Consider the following 25,755-nt stretch of genomic DNA (forward strand, 5'->3'; position numbering starts at 1 on the left):
ATCTCCAGCTCTATCTCCGTAGCCTTCCAAATTCATCGTTTTCAAATATATTTTTAGCTCTCTTTTGAAACCTCCTATGGAGTTGATCTCCACCACTCTCAGCATTTTCCAAATCCTAACAACTTTGAGTAAGAAGTTTCTCCCCAGCTCACTCCCAGCTCTCTTGCTGACAGTTTTGAAATTGTGATCCCTACTTACTGACATACCAACTAGTGTAGACAAAGAGTAGATTAGATTAGATTACATTACATACAGTGTGGAAACAGGCCCTTCGGCCCAACAAGTCCACATCGACCCGCCGAAGTGTAACCCACCCATTCCCGTACATTTACCCCTTTACCTAACACTACGGGCAATTTAGCATGGCCAATTCACCTGAAGAAATCTTTACCCTGTCAAAATTGCCCCACTAGGGTCACTTCTTAACCTTCTCTGGTCCAGGGGAAAAAAAAATCTCAATTTCTCTAATGTTTCCTTGTTTCTAAAATCCTTCATTCCTGGTATAATTCCAGTAAATTTCCCTTGAACTCTCAAGACCTTTAACAGCTTTCCTTAAATAAGGTGCCCAGAACTGAACACAATACCCAAATGTTGTCTGAGCAATGATTTGTCAAGGTATGGCATCACTTCCTTGCTTTATACTCTATGCCCCTATCAATTAATCCAGGGATCCTATGAGCCTTCTTAACAACTGTCTCAACTTGCCTGGCCACCTTCAGAGAATCATGCATGTGAACCCCAAGGTCTGCTCCTGTATTCCCTCAAAGTTGTACCATTAAACCCGTAATGTTTCTGTGTTTCTTCATTAAAATGTATAACATCACATTCCTCTGCATTGAAATTTATCTGCCAAGTGTCTGCCCATCAGCCAATTTGTCAATATCCCCCTGAGGTTGTTCAGTGTCATCTTCACAATTCTGCCTAGCTTAGTGTCATCTACAAATTTAGAGATTTTGCCCTCAACAGCCTTATCCAAATCATTTAAATAAATCAGAAAATGTAAGGGTCCCAAAACCGATTCCTGGGAAGCCCTATTTTCAACTCATCTCCAATCTGAAACATGACCAACTATATTACCCTCCGTTTTCTATCTTTTAGCCAACTTCTAATCCATGCTGCCAAGGAACCATCAATTCCAAACAATTTTAATTTGCAAACCAACCTATCATGAGGCACATTATCAAATGTTTTCTAAAAGTCCAAACATCCAACATCCAACCTTCACAGCATTACCCTCATCCACTACCTGTGTCACCTTATCAAATAACTCAGTCAAATTCATTAGACATGACCTGCCCTTCACAAATCCATCTTGACTGCAAAGTGTTAACTTATTTTTCTCTAAATGTATATCTATCTTATCTTGCATTATGCCTCTATCAGTTTTCCCACTTTTGGTATCAAACTGCCAAGTCTGTAGCTTTGAGTTGTCCATTTTCTCTTTCTTCTACAATGGTGTCATATTTGCAAACTTCCAGTCTCCTGGGACTAATCCTGTTTTCAGAGAGGTCTGGAAAATTGCTGTAAATCACTCCGCAATTTGCTCCCTTACTTCTCTCAGCAAACTATGATTCAGCCCATCTGAACCTGGTGACTTCTCAACCTGGGGTGCTGCCAGCCATTTTAACATCCCTTCTTTTTTTTTAACTGTACTGCTCAGGTACTCAACACCCTCACTTGCAAATAAGCCATTGACACCATCTTCTAATTTGATAAAGACAGAAGTGAAATATTCATTTTGTACCCCTGTTATAGCTTACCCTGCCTGTTCCTTATTGCCCCCACTTTATCCTTCACTAATCTTACAAATATCATCACCAGCCATACTCTTCACTATCAAATACGTAATCAATTTTTGTGTCATCTGCATCTTTGCCAATCATGCCTCCCGCTGCAGCACAAATGTCATTTAATGGCACTATCAATGACATCTGGTCGCTACATTACCAAAAGGATGTAGATGCTTTGGAGAGGGTGCAGACGAGGCTTACCAAGATGTTGCCTGGTATGGAGGGCACTAGCTATGAAGACAGATTGAGTAGATTGGAATTATTTTCATTAGAAAGCTGGAGGTTGAGGGGGGACCTGACTGCGGTCTACAAACTCATGAGAGGTGTAGACAGGGTGGATAGCAAGAAGCTTTTTCCCAGAGTGGGGGACTCAATTACTAGGCTCATGAGTTCAAGGAGAGAGTGGAAAAGTTTTAGATTAGATTAGATTACAGTGTGGAAACAGGCCCTTCGGCCCAACAAGTCCACACCGACCCGCCGAAGCGAAACCCACCCATACCCTTACATTTACCCCTTACCTAACACTATGGGCAATTTAGTATGGCCAATTCACCTGACCCTGCACATCTTTGGACTGTGGGAGGAAACCGGAGCACCCGGAGGAAACCCACGCAGACACGGGGAGAACGTGCAAACTCCACACAGTCAGTCGCCTGAGGCGGGAATTGAACCCGGGTCTCTGGCGCTGTGAGGCAGCAGTGCTAACCACTGTGCCACCGTGCCGCCCACAAAGGGAATGCGGAATTCCAAGCTAACAGATCAGCCAAGATCTTATTGAATGGTGAAGCAGAATCGAGGGGCTGCATGGTTTACTTCTGCTCCATTTTAAGGGAGATATGCATGGGAAGTTCTTTATGCAGAGGGTGGTGGGTGCTAAGACTGCGTTGCCAGCAGAAGTGATAGAGGTAGACAGAGTAGCATCACTTATGATGTAGACAGATACATGAATAGGCAGAGAGCAGAAGGATACAGATCCTTAAAAAATAGGCAACAGGTTTAGATAGAGGATCTGGATTGGCACAGACTTGGAGGGCTGAAGGGCCTGTTCCTGTGCTGTAGTTTTCTTTGTTCTATCTTTCGGTGGTTTGCTGATAATTGAGAGTAAACAATCAATTGGCTGGATTGACTGGATCCTGTTTTTGGTGGGCAGGAACTACCTGAGCAATTTTCTGCATTGCTGGGTAGATGCTGGTGTTGCAGTTTAACTGGAATATCATACCTCAGGGTGAAGTTAGTTCTGGAATGAACATTTTGATTACTACAGCTGGAATATTGTCAGGATTCATAAACCTTTGCTGTATTCAGTGCTATCAGCCTTCTCCTGATGTTGTATTTGTTAGTCATATTGAGGTGAAATGGTGCCATGTGCATATAATGTGATAAAGGAGCAGAAGTAAACCATGCAGCCCCTCGATTCTGCTTCACCATTCAATAAGATCTTGGCTGATCTGTTAGCTTGGAATTCCGCATTCCCATCTACCTCTGATAACTATTGATTCTCTGCCTAAGAAGAATCTACCTACCTGTCTTAAGAATATTCAATGACCCTGTCTACACAGCCTTCTGAGACACAGAGATCCAAATTTTCTCAGCTCCCAAAACCAAAATTCTCAACTCTGTCCTGAAAGGGTGTGCATTAATTTTAAAACAGTACCCTCTCGATCTGGACTCACCCACAAGAGGAAATATCCTTTCCACATGTAGATCTATGTTTCCATAGATTTCTTAGCAAATTAAAAATAAAACTCAAAAGCCTTTAAGACATGCCCATTAGTGTCCTTAATCCCAAAGATTCCATGTTAATATCTTTGCACAAGAAGCTGGTGATGGAGTAGTAATATTATTGGAATAGTAACTCACAACCTTAGCCTAACATTCTGGGGACACATCATGGTAAATGTTGGTCAACAATTAAACAAACAAATAGGAGTTTTAATAAACACAATTACTATCCATCTTAATGGCTATGGAGCCCAGAACATTAGTGCAAAAGGTAAGGCTGAAATATTTACATTCATCTTCAACCAAAAGTGCTGAGTGGATGATTCATCTTGGTTTTGTCTAGAGGTCCAGACTCTCTTAGAGAGCAGTCTTTAAGCAATTTGATTCACTCCTTGTGACATCAAGAAACGGGGGGACACGCTGCAAAGGCCACGGTCCCTGATAGCATTCTCTGATACATGGAAGGACCATAACTTTGTCATTTTTCTCCAAGCCATGCATTATGGTGACTTGAAAATACATTGCTGTTCCTTAATTGTTGCTTCGTTAAAATCTTGCAACTCCCTTCCTCACAATAATATCAATGTACGTACAGCAGGTGGACTGTAGCAGTTCACGAAATTGGCTCACCACCACCTTCTCAAGGGCAATTAGGCTTGGCCAAAAAATACTGCTGTCATCAGCAACATCTACATCAAGTGCATTAACAAAAGAAAAAGATATTTGGAGTTTTTCCAAAGCTCAAAAATGAGCAAAGTCAGAAGAAAATCTCGATGCTTAATGATTCACTCTGAGGTGATTGCCAGTTACTAGTATGTGAATGGAATTCTTTTCAAAGGATCACAAAAGCTCGTGCTGAATGTAATTTGTAATTAAAGTTTCCTAATCATCTATCCTCACTTCTTGACTGTCGCAGAAAAAAAGCAGCACATTCTCGTGAAGATATTAAGCCACCAAAAGGTATCAGATTCATATTCTCTTGTTTGTATTTTAAAAATGATAATTAGAGTCTTGTAGTTCATGAATAGTTTGTGTATAAACTCCCTAAACTTTAAAGTTTCATCTGCACTTATTTGCTTCCTCTTAGAAAATGAATTCATGGAGGAATCCTTTTACATAATCCACTGGAATGACTCCATTCAATCAATGCTCATTTATGGCTATTTCCTTGTCTGAGAGATTAGTTACCAAAAGTAGCAACAATATATAGAATCAACTGTGTTTTCTTTTCCCTTTTGAATTGGAGAATGACTGTTTGTTTTCTGTATTAATAATGGTTGAAAAATGTAATCTAAGAAATGGTTCGTCTTTGTGATTGTTGTTAACAGCAGATAATGTCATTATGTTTTTACCAGACAACTGAATTTCAGACATTTAGAGTCCACCATTGGATGCTTGACAAATGCTGATGCCACATCCAAGTCAGGGTTATTTGATATCAGTCATCTATGGTTTACTAGTTTTTCAACAGCTAAGGAGTGATTTCAAGTTAGCCAAACAATAAACATATTAAATATTGATAGTTAACACCATTGGTTGTCACACTTGAACAAAGAACAAAGAACAAAAAGAATTTACAGCCCAAGAACAGACCCTTCGGCCCTCCAAGCCTGAGCTGATCCAAATCCTCTGTCTAAACCTGTCGCCCAATTCCTAAGCATCTGTATCTCTCTGCTCCCCACCAATCATGCATCTGTCCAGACGCATCTTACATGAATTTACCATGCCTGTCTCTACTACCTCTGCTGGCAACTCATTCCAGGCACCTACCACCCTCTGTGTAAAGTACTTGTTGATAGTATGATTTGATTTGATTTGATTTACAGGTTTTTATTGTCATCATGCCCCAAGAGGGGTGCGATATGATTATTGAGCACTTTATTCAGAGTCATCAAAATAGAACATTAATTATGTGATCAATGCAGCAATCGTACATAGCAAATGCAAGACCAACAAGGCTTTTTATTAGATATTCTTTGGACATCCAAAACTTCAGAACAAATGAAGGATACTTTAACAGGATGAAAGGTGTTGAAAGGCATAAATAATTTCAAATAATATGCCTGTTAAATATTGGCTTGTAAAGACTTGCATCATCTCGCTTACAACTCTGGGGAACCATTAAGTGAATCTATGATAAATCAGAAAAGTGTCCTGTAGGATATTTTTAGCTATGCAGGGAGGTTCAGAAAATAGGTTCAGAAATAGCTTGAACAGAAAATACCCACAAGGGATAATTGTATCAGCCAGCTAATGAAACTGCAATTCTGGCTGAGCATGACCAAATTTAAGATGTAAAACAAGCAATTGCAACCATTGTTTGCATAAAACAATTGTGAAGGTGTCCCTCCAATTCAGTGTGCATTACCTTATTTCTCAGACACTGGCATTTTCTTCCTCCAGGGCTTATTCCACATCATACTGCAGATTGGGTTGCATGTGAACAATTGCTGAAATCTTGTTGGGCTGCTGCACCAGGCGAAATAACTCGACCTAATTGTACAGATTCGCACCAATTTACTTCCTGCTCATTGCATAGATGGAGTCGTCACTAAATAGAGAGTGACACAGGGTTACACATTTTGAAAAAAAATGCTTAATTTCTTCAATTAGGGCAAAGTTTAAAGAAAAGGATGTATGTTTGTTGCAAACGATCTTTGGTATTTAGATTGAGTATATCAAAATATTGCAGAATGAAGCAATGTTTTATCAGCTAGTTCAGTGATGTTTAGTTCCGAAAATCTGAGCAAATTGTGGAAAATTCCATGTTTGATGTCTTAAATCCATAATAATCTCACAGTCTCAAAATTTGTCTTTAACATTAAGACAATTTGTAGGGGCTCCTGCTCTTTGTAACCTGTCAATCACTCCTGCAGAGTGTTCATATGCATTCACATATAAAAGAAAGCATGCAGGATCCTTAAGCAGAATGTCCCCCTTCTGGGAAGCAGTTGGAAGGTGATGAGTGTAGAGATAATTAGGTGGCTTGACATTGAGAAGTCTCAGAGACCACTTTCCCACCCTATCACCAACTGAGGGCCTTCAGTGCTCAATCGTGCCGTGATGAACTATGTTCCTAACAGACGAGAACAGTGGCAGCTTGTGAATGAGAAAAATGAAGCAACCTGCTCGCAAGGTTAGAGATGGCACAGTTCTTGGGATGATTGGGTACATAGATGGAAGCTAGGAGGGTGGCCACAGAAATTAAATGCTCTTCCATTGACCCTCTTTGCCCCCTCTGCCTCACCCGCTGCACCACAAATCCATCTGAGAAGTCACGACTGGCTTGGCATACCTGGATGTCAGTATTGCTGGACTGCCAGCAGCCTCAGCCTTTGCAGCGGCATTCCAATTTATTGTGGCTACTAGCCCCAATTGTCTGATAGCCTCAGGCAGGATGGGACACCACTGTCCCAGGAGGTGGCCCGGTAAAATGTTGGTGATAACTTAAATACCTGATAGGTACAAGGTATGGTGGGCTTTCCATTTCCAATGTGTTTTCATATCTGCTGCATAAGCCAAAGAAGATTGGATAATTTGGCTCTTTGTGTTTATGAATAGATGTGTAACATTCAAAGGTAGGGAGGTTATACTAAATAATTATAAATCACAGATTTCTCATTCACTGCAATATTTTTCTGGGCTTCCCATATGTGTAAGGATGTCCAAGCATAGAAACAGCTGTGAAGGTGGTTTAGGAAATAGCAACAGCACTCAAAATTAACCTGTTCCTATAATGAAATTTGATAAGATTAAAGGCATCATATAAATGGAAATTCTTAGAGTCACAGAGTCATACAGCATAGAAACAGGCCCTTTTGCCCACCATGTCTGTGCTTACCAACAAACACCAGACTACTCTAATCCCATTCACCTCCAGATGATTCACAGCCTACAATGCCCAGATATTTTAAAGTACTCATCCAGAAACTTCTTATATATTGGGAGAGTACCTGACTCCTCCACCACCCTCTCGGGCAGCATGTTTCATTTTGTACCACCCTCAAGGTGAAAATATATTTCCTCAGATCTCCTATAAACCCCTTAATTCTCACCTTAAACTTGTGCCATCTGGTCCTAAACACATCTGCCATGGTGAAAAGATTCTCATGATCAACAGTGTCTATGCCTCTCACAATTTTGTATGTCTTAATCAAATTTCACCCCCCCCCCCTCCCCTCTACCCCCTTCTCCATCAAATAAGGTGCTTCAGGGAAAACAATCCTAGTCTATCCAGTTTCTCTTCATAACTGAAACTTTCCATCCAAGGCAACATCCCAGTGAATCTCCTCTACACACTCTTCAGTACAATTACATCCTTCTGATAGTGTGGCAAACAGAACTGCAAGCAATATTCCATCTATGGACTGAGCAATTTTTTATAAAATTGAGACAAGGCTTCCTTGCTCCTATATTCAACACTCTGGCTAATGAAGGGAAGCATCCCTTAAACCACCTTTGCCACCCTATCTACTTGCACCGACACCTTAAGGGATCTTTAGACTTGTATACCAAGGTTCCTTTGTGCCTCAATACTCACAGGGGTCCTACCATTCATTGTATATATCCTTTCCGTATTAAACCTCCCAAAATATATCATATCACACTTAGGATTAGATTCCATCAGCTATTGCTCTTCCCAACTTACCAGCTGATCAATATCAGTCTTGGACCATTCTCCTCACTATCAACAACAACATAAATTTTTGTATCTTCTGCAAACGTACTAATCATACTTTCTACATTGATATCCAAGTCGCTAACATACATAATAAAGAGGAAAAGTCCCTGCACCGGTCACTGTGGTGCAAAAAACCCTCCAATATCATGCTTGCCTCCTACTTGCAAGCCACTTCTGGATCCAGTGTGTTAACTTGCCATGGATCCCATCAATTCTTATTTTTTGGATTAGTCTTTCATGTGGGACCTTGTCAAAGGCATTACTGAAGTCTATGTAACCACATAAATTAACTTCATTCATATATTTAGTCACCTTTTCAAAATACTCAATTAAATTTGTCATAGAGAGTCTCACTCTAACTGGTCCATGCTGACAATCCCTGATCAATCTATGACTTTCCAAGTATTGATTAAACCTGTCCCTCAGAACCTTTTCCAATTATTTCTCAACCACTATCATCAGATCTACTGGTCAGTAATTATCTAGTGTATTCTTGCTGCCCTTCTTGAACAAAGTAACCACATGAGCCATCCCTCAGTCATCCGTCACTTAACCTGAGACCAACAAAGTGTTAAGAATATCCTCGAGAGCCCCAACAATCCCCTCCTTTGCCTTGCATCGCATCCTGGGACACAGCTTATTAGACCCTAAGGTTTTATGAATCCTTATGCCTGCTGAAATATCTGATACCTCCTTAGAACTTCCGAATCCTAGCTGAAATCTTTAGCTTTCATCCTCTGGTTGAAAGGACAAAATCTGTCTCTGATAATCCTCTCACTCTTAATGTCCTCTTAAATACCTTGGGGTTTTTCTTAACACTATCTACCAAAGGTATTTTGTGGCACTTCTTTGCCTTCCCAACTTTTTTTTAAGGAACTCTCTACATGCTATACTTTTGAAAAACCTTCCCAGTAGACCTGATATATGCTTCCTTCTTTTTCTTTGTTAAACTACCTATCATTTGACATCCAGGGTTGCTTGGACTTGATACCATTGATTTTACTTTCTGCCTATTCAAAAGGAACTCATTCATGACAGACTTGAATAGGTTATGATAATTGGACAAACTGCAACTACCCATTCCCTTCACCATTTGTTGCACAAAATGCTTCCTTTTTATTTTTTGCTTCTTATCTTTCTAAAGCAGACCAGCAGTTCATAAAAAAAAAACCTTGGTAAGTGATTGTTGAGCTTAATGCACAATGATCCAGCAAATTAAACCTAACATGAACACTGTGCCTAAAAAAAAAACTCAGGTCAGAGACTACGAATTCTATGATGAGTAACCAGCATTATTCCTCAATGCCTAGGCACCTCATCTAAAAGGCACGAGTCAGGAATGTGTTGGAATATTCTCCACATGCTTGGATGGGTGTACTTCCAGAAGCTTGACACCATCTAGCACAAAATAGCTCAGTTGATCAGCACTCCGTCCACGACCGAACAATTCACTTCCTTCACCGGCAACGGTCTGTACCCCACATTGGCCGAGCTTTCTTCAATAGCACATGTAAAACTGATTACCTCAGGCACACAGAAAAGCAAGAGCAGCAGATAAATTGAAATACCACCACCTGCATGCTCTCCTTCCACGACACACACTATTGTGGCTTGGAGATCCATTTCAAGGCCGCCTTAAAAATTGGATCAAATTCCGGAAAGTTTATAACTTTCTACTGCAGTATTTATGAAGCAATATCATGAGTTGAAATTTGGCAAGAGATCAACACAAAACCACATTTAAATTATTTTAAAAACAGATTAATAGGTTTTTGTTTAGTCATGCTTTAGTTGCGTTGAGCTGTTTAGACCAGCATTCATTGTTCATTTATGATTTGGAGATGCTGGTGTTGGACTGGGGTGTACAAAGTTAAAAATCACACAACGCCAGATTATAGTCCAACAGGTTTAATTGGAAGCACACTAGCTTTCTGAGCGACGCTCCTTCATCAGGTGAAGAAGCGTCGCTCCGAAAGCTAGTGTGCTGCCAATTAAACCTGTTGGACTATAACCTGGTGTTGTGTGATTTTTAACTTTGTTCATTTACAGTTGCCTTTGAAAAGGTAGTAATGAGTCTTTTGAATGTTGTGATTGGTGTGATCTAGGTATTTCCAATAGTCCTATTAGACAAGAGGTTCCAGGGTTTGGACTTGGATATAATGAACAGGCTACAATATATTTCCAAGTCAGGATGTGACTTTTAAGTTCGAGGGTAACTTGTGAACATATTCCTATGCACCCGCTGTCCTTTCCTTTCAGTAGATGGAGACGGTGAATCTTAAAATCAAAACCTGCTCACAAACTGTACACACAAGAAAAATCCAACTTTCATTCTGTGTCTGCAGGCAACCATTACGGTTGATGCCAGTAATGGCAGAAGTGGAATACAACCATAAAATGATGGAGAAACTCAACAGGACAATGGAGAGAAAAACGGAGTAATTGTTTTAATTTCAATGTGACTTCTTCAGAATACAAGAGCTAAATAGAATGGACAATGTTACCTTGATTTTCTTGTCCAGGGCAAGGAAGGAGAAAGACATAATAAAGTACACAGGATATGTCGAGGATGTACCTTGGTAGATTCACGCTAATCACCACCTGTCAGCCTCAGGTTTAATAGCCATTAGGATAAAATATGGAAAGGCTTTATTCAACACCACTCAGAATCAGTCACTTCATTTAGACATGAAATTTGGAGAAAAAGAAAGAATACTGCGTGCAATTACCTTTTAAGTAAGTAAGAATGACACAAAAGTTATTTGCAAAGAGGAACATAAATACTTTACGGAAATCAGCCAATTAGTGTGCTTTTGTGCCTAGCTGACTAAGGTTAAGGCAGAGCACTTCTAAGGCATGTTGTTAATTTGTTTTTTGTTTCACCTTAATGGAACTACAGCTAACCCCTGGTATTTTCCTAACCTTTCAAAGATAAAGTAAACAAAGAAAAACATCTGTAGACACCCACAAGTGCAAATTCTTTCCTGCCTCAGGTTTTGAAAATTTAAATGTGACCTTTGAAACTCATTTGGAAGCATGATGCCAGTGAGGTGCATTTAAATTTCTCAGAGAAGTATTTGTCCATGCTTTGGATACTTTGACCAGTTTATGTCTTAAAAACACTTTACCAAGCACTGTTGTCAGTGAGGCAGACAAAGGAATACAGAATTCAGTTTGTGGTTCAACTTTATTTTATTAACAAAATATTCCTGATTAAAAGCACCATGTGAGCATTTCCCAAATTCCAGCAGTATTTACCCTATATCTAGCTATATCCGACTAAGAAAGGACGTTACCCAAAACGATCCATGTATTTGTGCTGGATTGTTGGAATCTCCTTCCTCTCCAACAGAGGGCTGACTCTGTTCCATGAAGTTGGGTCTTGCAGGTCAGGCCGGATCTTCTCCTGGGTCATCTTGAATTGTCACATAGTCTTCCGCCATGTATCTTGCTATGGGTCTTCACTGAAGCGTGTCTGTTTTTATCCCCCCTTACCTGGGACCTTCCAATGGGGTCATGAGTGGGTTCAAAGCATCCAATGGGGTTGTGCCAATACTCTTCAATGTCGCCATGTCAGGGAGATACAAAGTGCACATTCTCAGGCACTGGCTGGAAGTCAAAGTGTCATGAAGTCTGATTGTAATTTCTCTAATGCACAACCCTCAGGCTGGTTCTAACTTGTTTCTCTTGAAACTTTATCACCTCTTGGATCTTAGTTCCATGGTTCCAGTCAATAGCTGCTGGCTCTCGCATTTGGTTTGACCAATTTTCTGTAAGGCCTGATTTCTCTGGCTGTGGGTCAATTAAGAATATCAAACTTTGGACTCATGGTTGCTTGACTACAGGAGTCCCTCCTGTTGATCTCTTGAAGTGACTAGCTGTCATTCCAGCACATATCGTGACTCAGATGGATAGCCTAATTCCCTGAGTATCTGGCTTCCACATTATACATAGGCAACAAAACTCAAATGTGAACTGTCTTCTTATATTAATAAGTTTAATAGTACTGTATACAATAATTTAATTCATAAATTGAGAATTAGCCAATATTTATACACATTGGCTCACCCTCAAGCCTCTTTGGCAATTAACAGCACTCAATGGAGTAAAATTCGAACTGCATAATAATTTACATAGTCCTTTCACAATGCAGTTTGAGTTATTAATTTATTAGTTCCCTCCGTCGGAGCTTAGTGTCCAGAGTTAGTTTCTGGACAAGTTCCTTATTCTAACAAATGAATTTAACCATCAGGATGATGAGCAGATTAAAGTAAACAAGATGAACAACATAGTCAGGTATGAGAGGAGATGTACCCAGCCATGTAACTCAATATTTGAGTCCCAGAACCAAATGTCTTCCCACCAGTTTGTCTCTGATTTTGCTGATGCACTTTTGAATTTGCTCTGTCTACTGAATAACAGTAGCAAAAACTTTATGTGCATTTATCAATTGCGTCCAGACCTCTTTTTTTTCTGGTCAAAGGCGATGTCACACTTCTCCCACTGATCCTCTAACATTTGTCTGAATTCATCACTGACATTAAGAAAAAAATCTCACTCCTCCTGTGGATGTTTGTGAGTTTGATTAGGTCTACCCTGGCTGGTATGTGGCCTGATGGATAAAGTGGTGTTTTGGTTGTTACATGTGAAGGTCCTCTACTGATAAGAGTTGTTATGCAGTATTCTGCCTTCCCCCTTGAGCTACCGTGGGAATGTCAGTGTTCAAACTCTTGATTTCTACAGTGTGATTTTGCATGGTGTTTGTTTGAAAGCCACACAAGGCATGTTTACTTGAATATACAGGATAGGGGCACATAATGACTTATTTTGTCTGCTGATATTTATCCAGAGTGGTACCTACTAGCCTTTTCTTTATTCCTCAACAGCATATGGAAAGGTGTCATTGTATTCTAATTGTACTCCCTTTTGGATAATGCCAACACTTTCCACCTCAAAGACTTGTAATCCATTTTGATTGATGTTATGATCGGAATTGCATCCCCATGGCCTTTGCTGGTGTCTCCTTACAATTGGCATTAAATAGAATTTGGTCAGTTGCTATAATCAACAATTTGAAATATTGGGGTGTCTCTTCTCATAGAATAAGTGCTGTATATGTTCATCTGTCATCAAAGGTGGGATCTGTCCTTGCTGAGCCTGCTCAAGGTTCTCCCTCAACTGATCAATCATCCACAGGCCATTGATCCTGTACACAGCCCTATTCTGCTGTCTACTGTTAACATCCATCTTTCCCCAGATGATTTTGGTTAAGGTCCTGATGTGTCTTCCTAGTATCGTTATCAGGTGTTGGTCTGCCTGAGATTCATTTCCCACTTTGGCATCTTACTGATTGTCCAGAATAATTGTAACCACTGTATATTTAACTTACTGCGTTAAAAGTCTGAATTTAACATCTAAGTTAGCTAAAATAAGGATATTGACTCTGGACACTCCTGATTTGTCATCAAATCATTCAACATATCTCTGTCCTGGGTCTGGCTTTTGTCTATGTCAAACCCTGGTTTCTATCCTAAGAGCTGATGGGTCAAATACAAGTATAATCTCTGAAATTGGGAAGGGTACCATTCTGGCAGCTGAGTTCCTGATACATGTAACACCTTCAGTACCCATTCATGGTGTATGTTTTCATACAGGGTTTGCCTTTATGTTTTAAAACCACCCCATTTTTGAGGTCCAGGCGTAGTCCTTAGACAAACTTAAGAGTGCACTTCAGGCATTTTTCAGCCCATTTCTAATTTCATACAGTCCATAGTTCCTCCCTATGACCTTCCCAGGGCATCATTGCCCAATTTCTTGTGTTTTCTCAGGGTCAGTAGCCAAACATCCCATTTCTGTACATCCATTTGTGGAAAACCTCCACCAGTTACCCATGCTGTCTGCATTCATGCAGCAATAATCTGAGCTCCCATTTGTCTTCATGTCAGCAGCGATGTTTTGGAAGGTGGCATCATCCAAACAGATGCAATGTAGGTGAAGGAACTGGAAGAATGGGATAAAGTCCTTGCAGCAAGTGGGGTATGACGAGCTGCACTGATGGTAGCTCTAAGAGTCATCATCCATTTCCGACACTTCCCTTCCTTCCTTTGACCTCTCTGTCTCTATTTTGGGGAATAAACTGTTCACTGCCATCCATACAAAGCCACTGACTCCCATAGCTGCTTTCACTATAGCTTTCCACACCCCACGTCCTGCAAGGACTCAAACCCATTCGCCCAGTTCCTTGGTCAATGTCACATCTGTTCAGATGATGCCACTTTCCAAAACAGCGCTGCTTACTTCTTCCATAACCATGGTTTCCCACCCACTGTAGTTAACAGGGCCCTCAACTGTATCTGACCTATCACTCATGTTTCCAACCTTGCCCCTTCCCATCTCATAAAGCATGATCAGGCCCACCAGCCTCCTCATTCAATTGATCATTCTCCGCAATCTAAGACAACTCCAACAGAATGCCACCACTAAACACATCTTTCCCTCACTCCTCCGTCTCCATTTCACAGGGATTGTTCACTCCAGAACACCCTAGACCATTCCACAACCACCAACACCACTCCCCCTTCCCACGATGCCTTCCCATTTAATCACAGAAGGTGCAACACCTGCCCCTTCACTTCCTCCCTGCTCACCATCCAAGGACCTAAACACTCTTTTCAGGTGAAGCAACATTTCACCTGTACCTCCTCCAATCTTGTGTATTTTATTCACTGCATCCAATGTTACCTACTCTACATTGGAGAAACCAAACACAGACTGAGTGACTGCTTTGCAGAACACCTCAAGGTCTGAGTGCAAGCATGATCCCAATCTTCCCATAGCTGGTCATTTTAGCACAGCATCCTGCTCACACGCCCACATGTCTGTTCTCGGCGTGCTGCAATGCTCCAGTCAAAGACATCGCAAACTGGAGCAACAACATCTCATCTTCAGACTTGGCACTTTACAGCCTTCTAGACTTAATAATGAGTTCAACATGTTCAAATTGTGAATGAACTCCCATTCCTTCCCTTTCAGCTTTACTTGTTACATCCTCTGCACCATGTCCTCTCTCTCCTCCTCCCACCCAAGTGGGCCTGTCTGTTCTTTGAAGGTTTGCAATTAGACACACTGTTGTTCTGCCATTCTTACATTCCGATTACTTAATCTGAATTATCAACATCTTTTCTCCACCAGCACCCTACAACCGACCACCCCCACACTGTGATCCCACACCCCCACCCCCCTCCAATTATAGCATAAATGCTTCTCCCTCCATACTTCACTTTAGTTCTGATGAAAAGTCATCTGCACTTTAACGTGTTGGCTTGCTTTCTCTCCAAGGATGCTGTCTGATCCGTTTTGATCTCCAACAGTTGTGTTTTCAGTCTCAATGCAGAAAGTTGCATAGCTGAGTACATGAATTGGAAATATATTGGTAGTTTTTGTGGAGTTAACTTTAAGCAATTATGTAATTGTCATCATCATCTGCATTTCGATTCAAAAATAGTGTCTACTCAGGCTTGCAGGTTTCTGCCTTGGGTCTTCCTGTGACTGAACAGGTTGATTCTCAATATCTTTGGGCGCATGGTGCTGATATCCATGGTTTGCTTTCTTTTCTTTCCTCGGTACATACGATGACTTTGAAAGTCACTCTTAATCTCTTCAATTCTGCATGCAAAACACTCGATCTCTCCTTACATGTTGATAAATCATGGAACAAATGCTATGGTGTTTCTTGAAGCCATTTCCAAAAACATTCAGACAAAGCATCTGCAAAACTTAACACTGACAAAATGGACACTTGAGTCCAGATGGCTGAGAAACATCTGCCCCGATCAGATCCTGTTTTCTCAATGTTTTAATTGCCAATATGTAAAGCCAAAGCCAAATAAATCAATGCAAAGACACTTTGAGGTTTTCCATAGAGTGTGTAACATTGACATTAATGAGTGGGAGTAACCCATTATTAATTGTACAAATTATAGCAACTTGTCCAGCAAGTCACACCATGGTTTGAGTCACATCATCATTGTGAAGCAGAGTAGAGTAGTCCCCCAGTAGGATGACCTTTTCCCTTCTGTTGGGATGACAGGAACAACTTCATCAAGATCAGAACTTATACTTAATATTTTCTTTCATGACTTATTTAATTTCAATCAAGCAAATGTTTTAGCAATGGACAGTGAATAGCTGAAATTTGAGCCTATTGCGGTATTAAATGACTGTGAAACACACCATTTTAGGAGTCAGACTGGATACTTCCTAACTGCACAGATATCAGCGCCACTTATGAAAATGTGAAGTTTTATTTTCTAGTTTTTTTTTAAAGTACCCCATATGGATAAAACCGATGTATCAAAAATATAGCAGTCGGTTCATTCTAAACTTTATGTTCTTGACACAAAATATTTGAAGAAGGACCAGGATTCAGTCAAACAGCCCCTTCAGGCCTGCTCATCTATTCCAGAAGATTATGAATGTTTATTCATTTCTACTTCCTATGTGGTGATACTCCATCACCCCCTATCAGCACCTTCTTCAATTCTCTTGTCTTCCAAGAATTTGTTAACCTCTCTAGGGAAAGAGAACACTTAAATGCGTGGCTACAGGGATGGTGCAGGAGGGAGGGGTTCTATGTTCTCCCTTGAGTATACATAATGGCTCATCATCAAAAGCTCTCCATGGTAGAAAACTGTGAAGATTAATAAACCACTGAGTTAAGGAATTTACAGTCTCATTTCTAAGTGGCTATCCCCTGATCACAAAATGTTGCCTCTTACATATCTCTGTATGTACTCTGGAAAGCATCCTCAGCACACATTTGTTTTCATTCACTTATGCAGGGAAAGTATACATCACTGGCTATCTGCATTTTCTAAAAAAACTGTGCAATTGTAGCAAGAATGCCGTATTGTTATATTCCAATTCCCTTGCAAGAAAGGCAAATGTACCATTTGCCTTCTTAATTACTTACTGCACTTGCATTTTAGCATTCTACCATTCATATAAAAGGGTACATGAATCTCTCTATTTGGAAACATTTAGTAGTTCTCAATATTTAAAGTATGCTCAACTTTTCTTCTAACAGAAATAAATAATCTTACATTTCTCCCAACATTTTCCCCACCTGGCCTCCTCTTGTTCACTCACTTAACCTATCCATTTTGGTCTAGTAGTTCCCTGTTTTGCTTCTCTGTCTCTTTCCTTGAACTGTAGTGTTGCCTTTGCTACCTCCTAATCTCCTTGAACCATTCAGAAGCTAGCAGATTTTGCAAAAACACAAGCGATAACATATAATAAAAATGAGCAAAGTATCCATTGTCAAAAGCTCCTTCTTCTAAACTAAGAATGTAGATCATCAGTGCCAGGGATTTGTTGTCAACCTTCAGTCCCAGTGTTCCATAATATGCTAATATCAATTTCTTTAGATTCATCATTCTCACTAGACCCCTGCTTACCATGATTTGAGACATGCTTTTTATGTTTTCTACTCTATAGACAGTTACAAAATGACTCATTTCTCCTGTCTCAGCTTTTAAGGGACTCTGTGCATTCTTCCTCTGTATCATAGAAGCTCTTACAATCCATTTTTACCTTTGTTGTTTATTTACGCTCTTTTGTTTTCTTTATCTACAATTTTGTTTATTCATTCCATAATCTTGCTGATTCTTAGAAGCCTCAAGCAGAATACTATTCATGGCAACCTTAGTGACTCTTTTTTTAATCTGATACTATTCCAATACTTTTAGTTAGACAGTGATGGATCACATTTCTTGCAGTATGTTATTTCTCAGCTGAATTAATCTAGTGTTGGCAATATGAAATCTATCTTTGTGTTAGCTATTACTGAGCTCCTTTAATACTTTCCAATCTATTAGGGCAGTACGGTGGCATAGTGGTTAGCACTGCTGCCTCACCACGCCAGAGACCCGGGTTCAATTCCCGCCTCAGGCGACTGTCTGTGTGGAGTTTTTACATTCTCCCTGTGTCTGCGTGGGTTTCCTCCCACAGTCCAAGAATGTGCAGGTTAGGTGAATTGGCCATGCTAAATTGCCTGTAGTGTTAGGTGTAGGGGAATGGGTCTGGGTGGGTTGTGCTTCGGCGGGTCAGTGTGGACTTGTTGGGCCGAAGGGCCTGTTTCCACACTGTAAATAATCTAATCTATTGTCCCAAATCTGTACCTCATACTCTACTTATGTAATGGGCCTTACCTTTAATTTCAAGATTCTGATTTCTGACCTGAGTACATTACTGTCAAAATCAACATGAATTGCTATCATATTATAATCATTCATCCTCAGAAGATCCTTCACTTTGAGATTATTAATCCTCTCCGATTACATGAGACTAAGTTGAAAATAACTTGCCTCCTGGTTAATTAATTCCATGATATAGTGTTCTAGGAAACTGCCTCAAGTGCATTCCATAAACTTGGCCTTCCAACCTCTTTTGCTAATTTGATTTGCCTAGTCCATGGGAAGGTTATCTTGCTATAAGAGCCTTCTATTTTTCTGCCCAACTTTAGCTGCTCTGGGGTATAGTTCCACAAGTGGTTTCTACACTTTATCATTTCTAACCACCATCTTTAATGATTGAACTTCCAGGTCTTCTGAGCCAAGATTATTCTCACCATTGTCCTTATGTCAAGCACTGAGGGACCAGTGGCTAATAAATTATTTGTTCTTATTTTTCATTCAAGGGATGTGGGCAGAATTAGCAAGGCCATCCTTTTTTTCTAATTACAATAAATGCTGATCTACCTTTTAGTTCAGAAAGAACAGCAAGTACTGTCATTGTAAAAAAGCAGTAAGAAATAATAAATAGCAGAAAACATTTTTGTTAATTGATGTTAATTTTGATGCTCTCCTTATTGTGACATACTCGGTGCATATTTGAATGGTGTTTGTCTTAATTTGAGCCTCTGTAGTCATGTTAAAGGACAATTTCAACTTGTTTTACTTAGTAGAGTATTCTGTTCCTTTCAATGATGAATAAATGTGTTTGTTGTGATTTGTGCGTGAAAATATTACATTTTTGCAAGATTTAATTGAGCATCTTGCGGTGCAGATAAATGTTACTTTAATAAAATGTTGCCATCTCATTCTGAATCACTTATTTCTATTATCTTTTAACGCACTTATCTCAAAGGTTTTCAGCACAAGTTTGGTCGTCCTGGTCTAATTGTTCTACTGTTGATTTTACTAATTCTTAAACTTTATTATTTGCATTTCACTTCAGGTCAAATTGGTAATACTCACTCCTCTGCATTTTTGAAGGTTTTGGGTTTAAGTCCAATTCCAGAGAGTTATGCACAAACATCTAGGATGATGTATTGAAATAAGATCATGTATGTCTCCGGAAGTGAACCTGAGACACCTCATGATGGTATGTCAGAGGAGAGTTTGAGAGGTCTTTTTGCAGTCCTGGCCACTCATTCCTCTTCAGCTGACTTTAAAAAGAATCATCTGATTCTTGTCGCATTGCTGGCATTTTTCTTTTTTTTTCAGCAACAAGTGACTGCGCTTCAAAATAACTGAATTGATTCTAAGAAGATTTGGATCATTCTGCAGTTCTGAAAGGCACAATGTAAAATACATTTTCTTTTGTCCAACAGCTTCTCATCAGAATCTTCTCTCAACTTTTGTTCACTTCTTAAGTAAGACCGAGTCGGAGTTGCATTGAGGCTTAACCATGCTTCTCAGTACCAGTGAGAACATTCTATTATAAGGAAAAAGCATCAGCCAGGAGAGTAAACATCTTACAGCTTGAATGTAAAAGTATCATGATGAAGGTGAGCTGTTCTCTTTTGCTTGCACATATAAAATTGCAAAAATAGACTACAATGATTGGCAATTCTAATAAGAACTGGGATGTTATAAAATTGACTCTGAAGTTACTGGATGCATGTAAAAACTTGAAGGTATGCAGTTTTTTGTGTTATTTCCCATCATTTGACCATCACTGACAACATCAGCATTTATTGTCCATCTCTAACTGCCCATAAGAAGTGATGGTTAGCCATTACGTTGAACCACTCAGTTCATGTGATGTAAGCACACTTTCAGTACTGTTAGGACTAGAGTTTCAGAATTTTAACCCAGTGACAGTGAAGGAGTAGTGATATACTACTAAGGCAAGATATTAGGAGGCTTTGATGGGAGCTTGCAGGTGATGGTATCTCATTGCTCTCCTGGTTCTTCTAGCTGGTAGAGGTTATGGTTGAAGGCGTTGTCAGAGCAGCTTTGCCAAGTTGGTGACGTGTATCTTGTAGATAGTACATACTGCTTGCCTCAGTCATGGAGGGAGAAAATGGTTAAGGAGCTAGATGAGTTGCAGATCAAGTGGGCTGCTCTGTCCTGAATGATGCTTCTCCTAAGCTAATACTAGAAATAGTTATCAGTGCATTTGGAATTCTGTACAATTGGAACATGTGGGCAAACCCAAAAATCTCAGAAGATAGGTCCTACGGAATGAGTGATAGGTCCTTTCTGTAACTCTTTGACTTTTTCTTAATCTAGGCCAATTCATACTTGTTATCATTGATTGCTCAGACAACATCACCAAAACAGATCATTAATTTCATTGCTGTTTGTGAGACGTTATGCTGTATAAATGAGCTGCCATGCTTACCTACAAAACAATTCATGACAGTTCAATTGTGAAGCATTGTCATAAATCTGTCCTTCTTTTGTTCCTTGTTCTTGGACAGTTTCAAAGCTATTCAGATTAAACCTGCCTTTCCATTATTTTATTTCTACATAAACTCACTGTGTCTTTGCTTAGCTTTGCAAGCTGAAGGCATTTCTATCTCCAATGCTCAGTTCTTAAAAGGGTAGTATTATTTCAAAATATGACTCATTGCACCACTCTAACTGAAAATGTAAGAATATCTTCCCTTCTTTCCTAATGCCATGTAAATGTTTTGGGTTTACAAGTCTTTTCAGACCATTAAGCATATATGATAAATGTGATCTGCATTCAGAGGTTGGATGATCGAAAAGGAAGAAATTGTAGAGGTGTTACAAAACACAGAGCTCCAATTGGAGAGTGGTTCTAACGGGGAGCACTTGTCAAAAGTTAGTTTAGTCAGCCCCTTAATAGGTGAAAGATCAAAAACAACTTGTTGAGATCCACTTTTAAATAATCTGATTTACTGCTGGATCATGGAGATGCACTCTCATGGGTACATATATGTCAAGACAACTGCAGAAATTCACTGAGGAGCTCATTCTTTACACCATAATTAGTAAAATGTATTGTTTCAATTTTTCATAACTTGTTTAATCAAAATAATAGATTAAAATGCTATTGGGAATTAAATGGACCAATTTTAACTTTGTTTCTGATATGTGTTTTGGGATTCTTTTGTACTTTAGTTGCTAATGTTGCAGTCCAATAAAAAAAAGATTTATATTCACTGACAAAGATACATTATTTCCATATAAACTCAATCCAAATTAACCACATGAGATGGAAATTTCTGTTCTGCACAGATGAAGGGGCAGGTTGGCACTAGAAAAATACCCATACCCTTCCTGCCATTTCAGCAATCAAGTTCTGGGTGGGAAGATCCATAGGTGACTTTCCCGAACTGTCGCCAGTTAAGAACCTTAAGTGGTCAAGTACCAGCCACTGAGTGGCCTTAACCTGCCACAGACCTGATTGCCTGCCTTCCCGGCTTGTAAGAAAAGTGGCTGCCTTCTCAACAGGGAGAATATGGCAGCCTGTCTATCAGATTGGTGGGTGGGTGTGGTTTCCATTTTCCCCAGTCTTGAGACAACTGAGGGCACAGTTGGAGGATAGAGGGCTGACCTCCAAAAGCCACCTTCCTCCTCTTGCCTCTGACTTGACTTTGGTCATGCCAAGAATCCCCCCTCCAGAAAAAGAAATTGTCATCTCACCAGTGCATGTCTTCATGGCTACACAACTTGGTTCTCCAATGATGCTTTCCAGCTTCCTGTCGAATGGCTAACAACTTCAGACAGGGGAGGGTTTCATTACTGAGTTGCCTGATAGGCTTAGAGGCTCACCGGTGGGCAATGTCTGTTTAGTAGTTGCTCCAGCCATCTTTCACATTGGTGGGCTAGGGGGTTAGTTACTGTTCAGGATGTTTGCCATGCACTTAATGCAAAAAGCACTAAATATAAGGTTTTTGTGGGGAGTTGATGGTAAGAGGAAAAATTGTGAGCAGAAGACAATAAAAATAGCAATATTTAATTAGTAAGCAGATGCGAGAACATTACAATTGTCTGGCAATATGTCGGTGAGTCTCTCTGTTGAAGTGTTAATGTGATGCTTGGCACATATACAGATCAGGAAATTTATGAAATAAGGTGTCAGTGACAAAAACTTGCAAAATGAGCTTGTACAAAAGAAAGAAGAATGTCTTTTTGGAAGGTTCCAAAACCACTTTATATCCAATGAAAGCCTGTTTATATGGCATCACTGTTGAAATGTAAGAACTGCAACAGTAAATAAGTGGTGTCCTTTAAACACCCTTGTGATAATAACCTATTTCAATGATGTTAGTTAAATATAACATAGTAGTACCACAGAATCTATTGCATATACCTGAGATGATAGATGAAAACAAAATCATAAATGCACCTTTTTTTTATGAGTAGAAGCATTTCCTACACATAAATTTTTCAGTCCAACAGAGTTTTAAAATTTATTAAATGTGATGTAAAAGCTAATGACTTAAGGAGCATGCTTTGAGCTCTTTCTAATAATGTTCTATAATTTTTGTCTGTCTTTCTGCAGAGTATGTTTTATGTGTTGTAATAATGCAGCTGGCAGATAAGCATTACTAGAGGGACTAGTTAATTCACCACGGGTTACTGCAATAGTTTATTATATAATTAAAGCAACACTAACTCGTGAAGTCATGAAGTTTATCAGCAAGTAACCTTATTCAACAAAAACACACAGGTTTAAAAGGTGATTTGGGACAGTTGTTTTAATAAACGTTTTAGTAGTGCCGTTTGATAACCTGTCAAGTATCGTGCAAAATAAACTGTTGTGCCATTAAATTTTCTTAATAGAGGCAGTGTTTCAGGAGAAAATATGCTGTTTTGTGGAGTCACCTGGAGCACACTCAATTGAGTTCTGGTGGGGAGTAGCCAAGCTGAATCTGATCATCTACCCCCAAGCACAAGAGCTGAGAAAATGAGATTAGGGAGGAGAGATTCATAACAGTCCACTTTTGCAATCCTGGAAAATTCAACAACAGAATTGCATTTATATCACACTGCAAGCATTGTAAGACATACAAGCCACTTCACAAGTGTGTAATCAAAAAGACCATTACACCAGCCCAATTGCCTACATTAGGCAGTTTAGAGTCAGCCACCTTGCAATGGGTGTGGAGTCATATATAGACGTGACCAGATAATATTGTTGATTTCTTTCCATAACCATGTTGGCAATGGTAGTTGTCTGTTGGTTATGATTGAAACAGACTTACTTAATTAAATTTAGATTCCATAGCTGCTTCAGGGGGATTTGAACCTGTGCTCCCAAATCGTTAGACAAGGCCTCTGAATTACTATTCCAAAATCATAACCATAATGTTCCAATGTCCATAGTAATACAGATACAGAAAAAAAAAGAGATGGAAAAAGAGATTACTTTAAGAGTGAGATAGGCAAAATGAAAGTAAAGTTAGATATTTCTGCTGTCGTCCACAATACCCTTCTTCCTGAGCTGGGAAGATTCATAACCTCATAGAATATCTCTTAAACTTAAAAACATAAAAAATAGAATAAAGAGTAGGCTACTCACCCCATTGAGCCTACTCTACAATTCACTGCTATCATAGGTGATCCTCTGTCTCAATGTTTTCTACCACTCATTCCCCTTACCCATTTAGCATTGAGACTCCTACATATTTCTTTATTAAAATATATTCAGTGATTTCACATACACAGCATTGTGTGATAGAGAATTCCACAACTTAACCACCCTCTGAGTAAAGAAATTTCTCCTCATATCAATGGCCTCCCAAATATCCTGAGATTGTGACCCAGTGTTCTGGACTGGCTGGAAGGTGAAACATCACCCTGCATCCAGTCAGTCCAGCCCTGTCAGAATCTAATGTGTTTTAATGAGATTCCTTCTAATTCTTCTAAACACCATGAACACATACCCTGTCGACCCAGTCTCTTAGTATTAGATTAACTTGCCATCCCAGGGATCAGTTGGATGAACTTTGCTGCACTCCTTCTATGACAAGTATGTCTTTCCTCAGCCAAAGAGACCAGAACTGCAGGTGTGGTCTCACCAAGGCGTGGATAATTACATGCAGTTTTGGTCCCTTTGTCTTGTTACCTCATAATTTGTGAATTGGCTGATTTGTACATTTGTAACAAGCCTTTAACATGATTTGGATAATTAAATTCATATTTTCAATGGAAATTTATGATTTCCTGCACCCACAGTATATGTTCTAATTCCGACATTGGCAGTATGAGAGGGATTTAAAATGAAAAGCACCAGTTTTAGAAACAATAGCTTTTCATTTATTTGTTAATGGAATATGGGCATTGCTGGCTGAGACCGTATTTACTGCTAATCCCTAGTTTCCCCTGAGAAAGTACTGGTAAGCTTCATTCTTGAAACATTGCAGCCCATTTGCTGTAACTAATCCGACAGTGCCATTAGGGAGGGAATTCCAGGATGTTGAAGCATCAGCGCTGAAGCAATGACAATATATTTCCAAGTCAGGATGAAGATTTTGAGGGGACCTTGCAGGTAATAGTATATCTGTAGCACTTGTCCTTCTTGATGGTATTGGACAGAGTTTGGAAGATGCTATCTAAGGACCCTCGGAGAATGTCATCAGTATATCTTGTGAATAGTACACACTGATGTTATTGAACCTCAATGGTGGAGGGAGTGAATTTTGTAGATGTAGAGCCAATCAAATGAGCTCTTGTATCCTGGATGGTGTCCAGCTTTTTGAGTGTTGTTGGAGCTGCACTTCTGTAGGCATATGGGAGTATTCCAAAACATGCTTTCATTGTGCCTTGTAAATGGTGGACAGATTTTGGCAAGATCCTGACCTCCCCTGCTCTTGTAGCCACAGTTCTTATATGGCTCGTCCAGTTTAGTTTCTGGTCAATGGTAACTCCCAGATATTGATAGTGGGGGGTTCAGTGTTGGTAATACCATTGAATGTCAAGGGATGATTGAAACATCCTGTCTTGTTGAAGATGGTTATTGCCTAGGATTTGGGGTGCAATTGTTACTTGCGACTAATCTGCTCAAACCTGAATATTGTCCAGATCTTCCTGCATTTGGACAAAGAATGCTTCAGTATCTAAGGAGTAATAAATAGTACTGAATATTGTGCAGATATTAGCAAACATTCCCACCCCTGACCTGATAATGGAGTGAAGTCATTGATGAATCCACTGAAGATGTTGGGCCAAGGAAACTCTGTGAGGAACTCCTGCAGAAATGTCCTGCAGCTGAGTTGACTGACCTCCGACAATGATAATTCATTGTGCCACATATGACTCCAACCAATGGGCAGTTTTCCCCCTGATTCCCATTAACACCAGT

General features: G+C 39.7%; 1 protein-coding gene across 5 annotated transcripts in view; it reads left to right on the forward strand.

Moving 5' to 3' along the window:
• Positions 1–25,755, forward strand: part of LOC122562539 (leucine-rich repeat and immunoglobulin-like domain-containing nogo receptor-interacting protein 2) — a 727,031-nt gene that overhangs the window by 552,610 nt on the left and 148,666 nt on the right. For all 5 annotated transcript variants that reach the window (XM_043715455.1, XM_043715460.1, XM_043715469.1 and 2 more), the window contains one exon: positions 19,805–19,981. In XM_043715455.1, coding sequence (XP_043571390.1) covers positions 19,973–19,981 — 9 coding nt within the window. In that variant the 5' untranslated portion in view covers positions 19,805–19,972. The remainder of the gene's footprint in view (positions 1–19,804; positions 19,982–25,755) is intronic.

This window comes from Chiloscyllium plagiosum, chromosome 2 (assembly GCF_004010195.1).
Source record: "Chiloscyllium plagiosum isolate BGI_BamShark_2017 chromosome 2, ASM401019v2, whole genome shotgun sequence".
Taxonomy (NCBI): Eukaryota; Metazoa; Chordata; class Chondrichthyes; order Orectolobiformes; family Hemiscylliidae; genus Chiloscyllium; species Chiloscyllium plagiosum.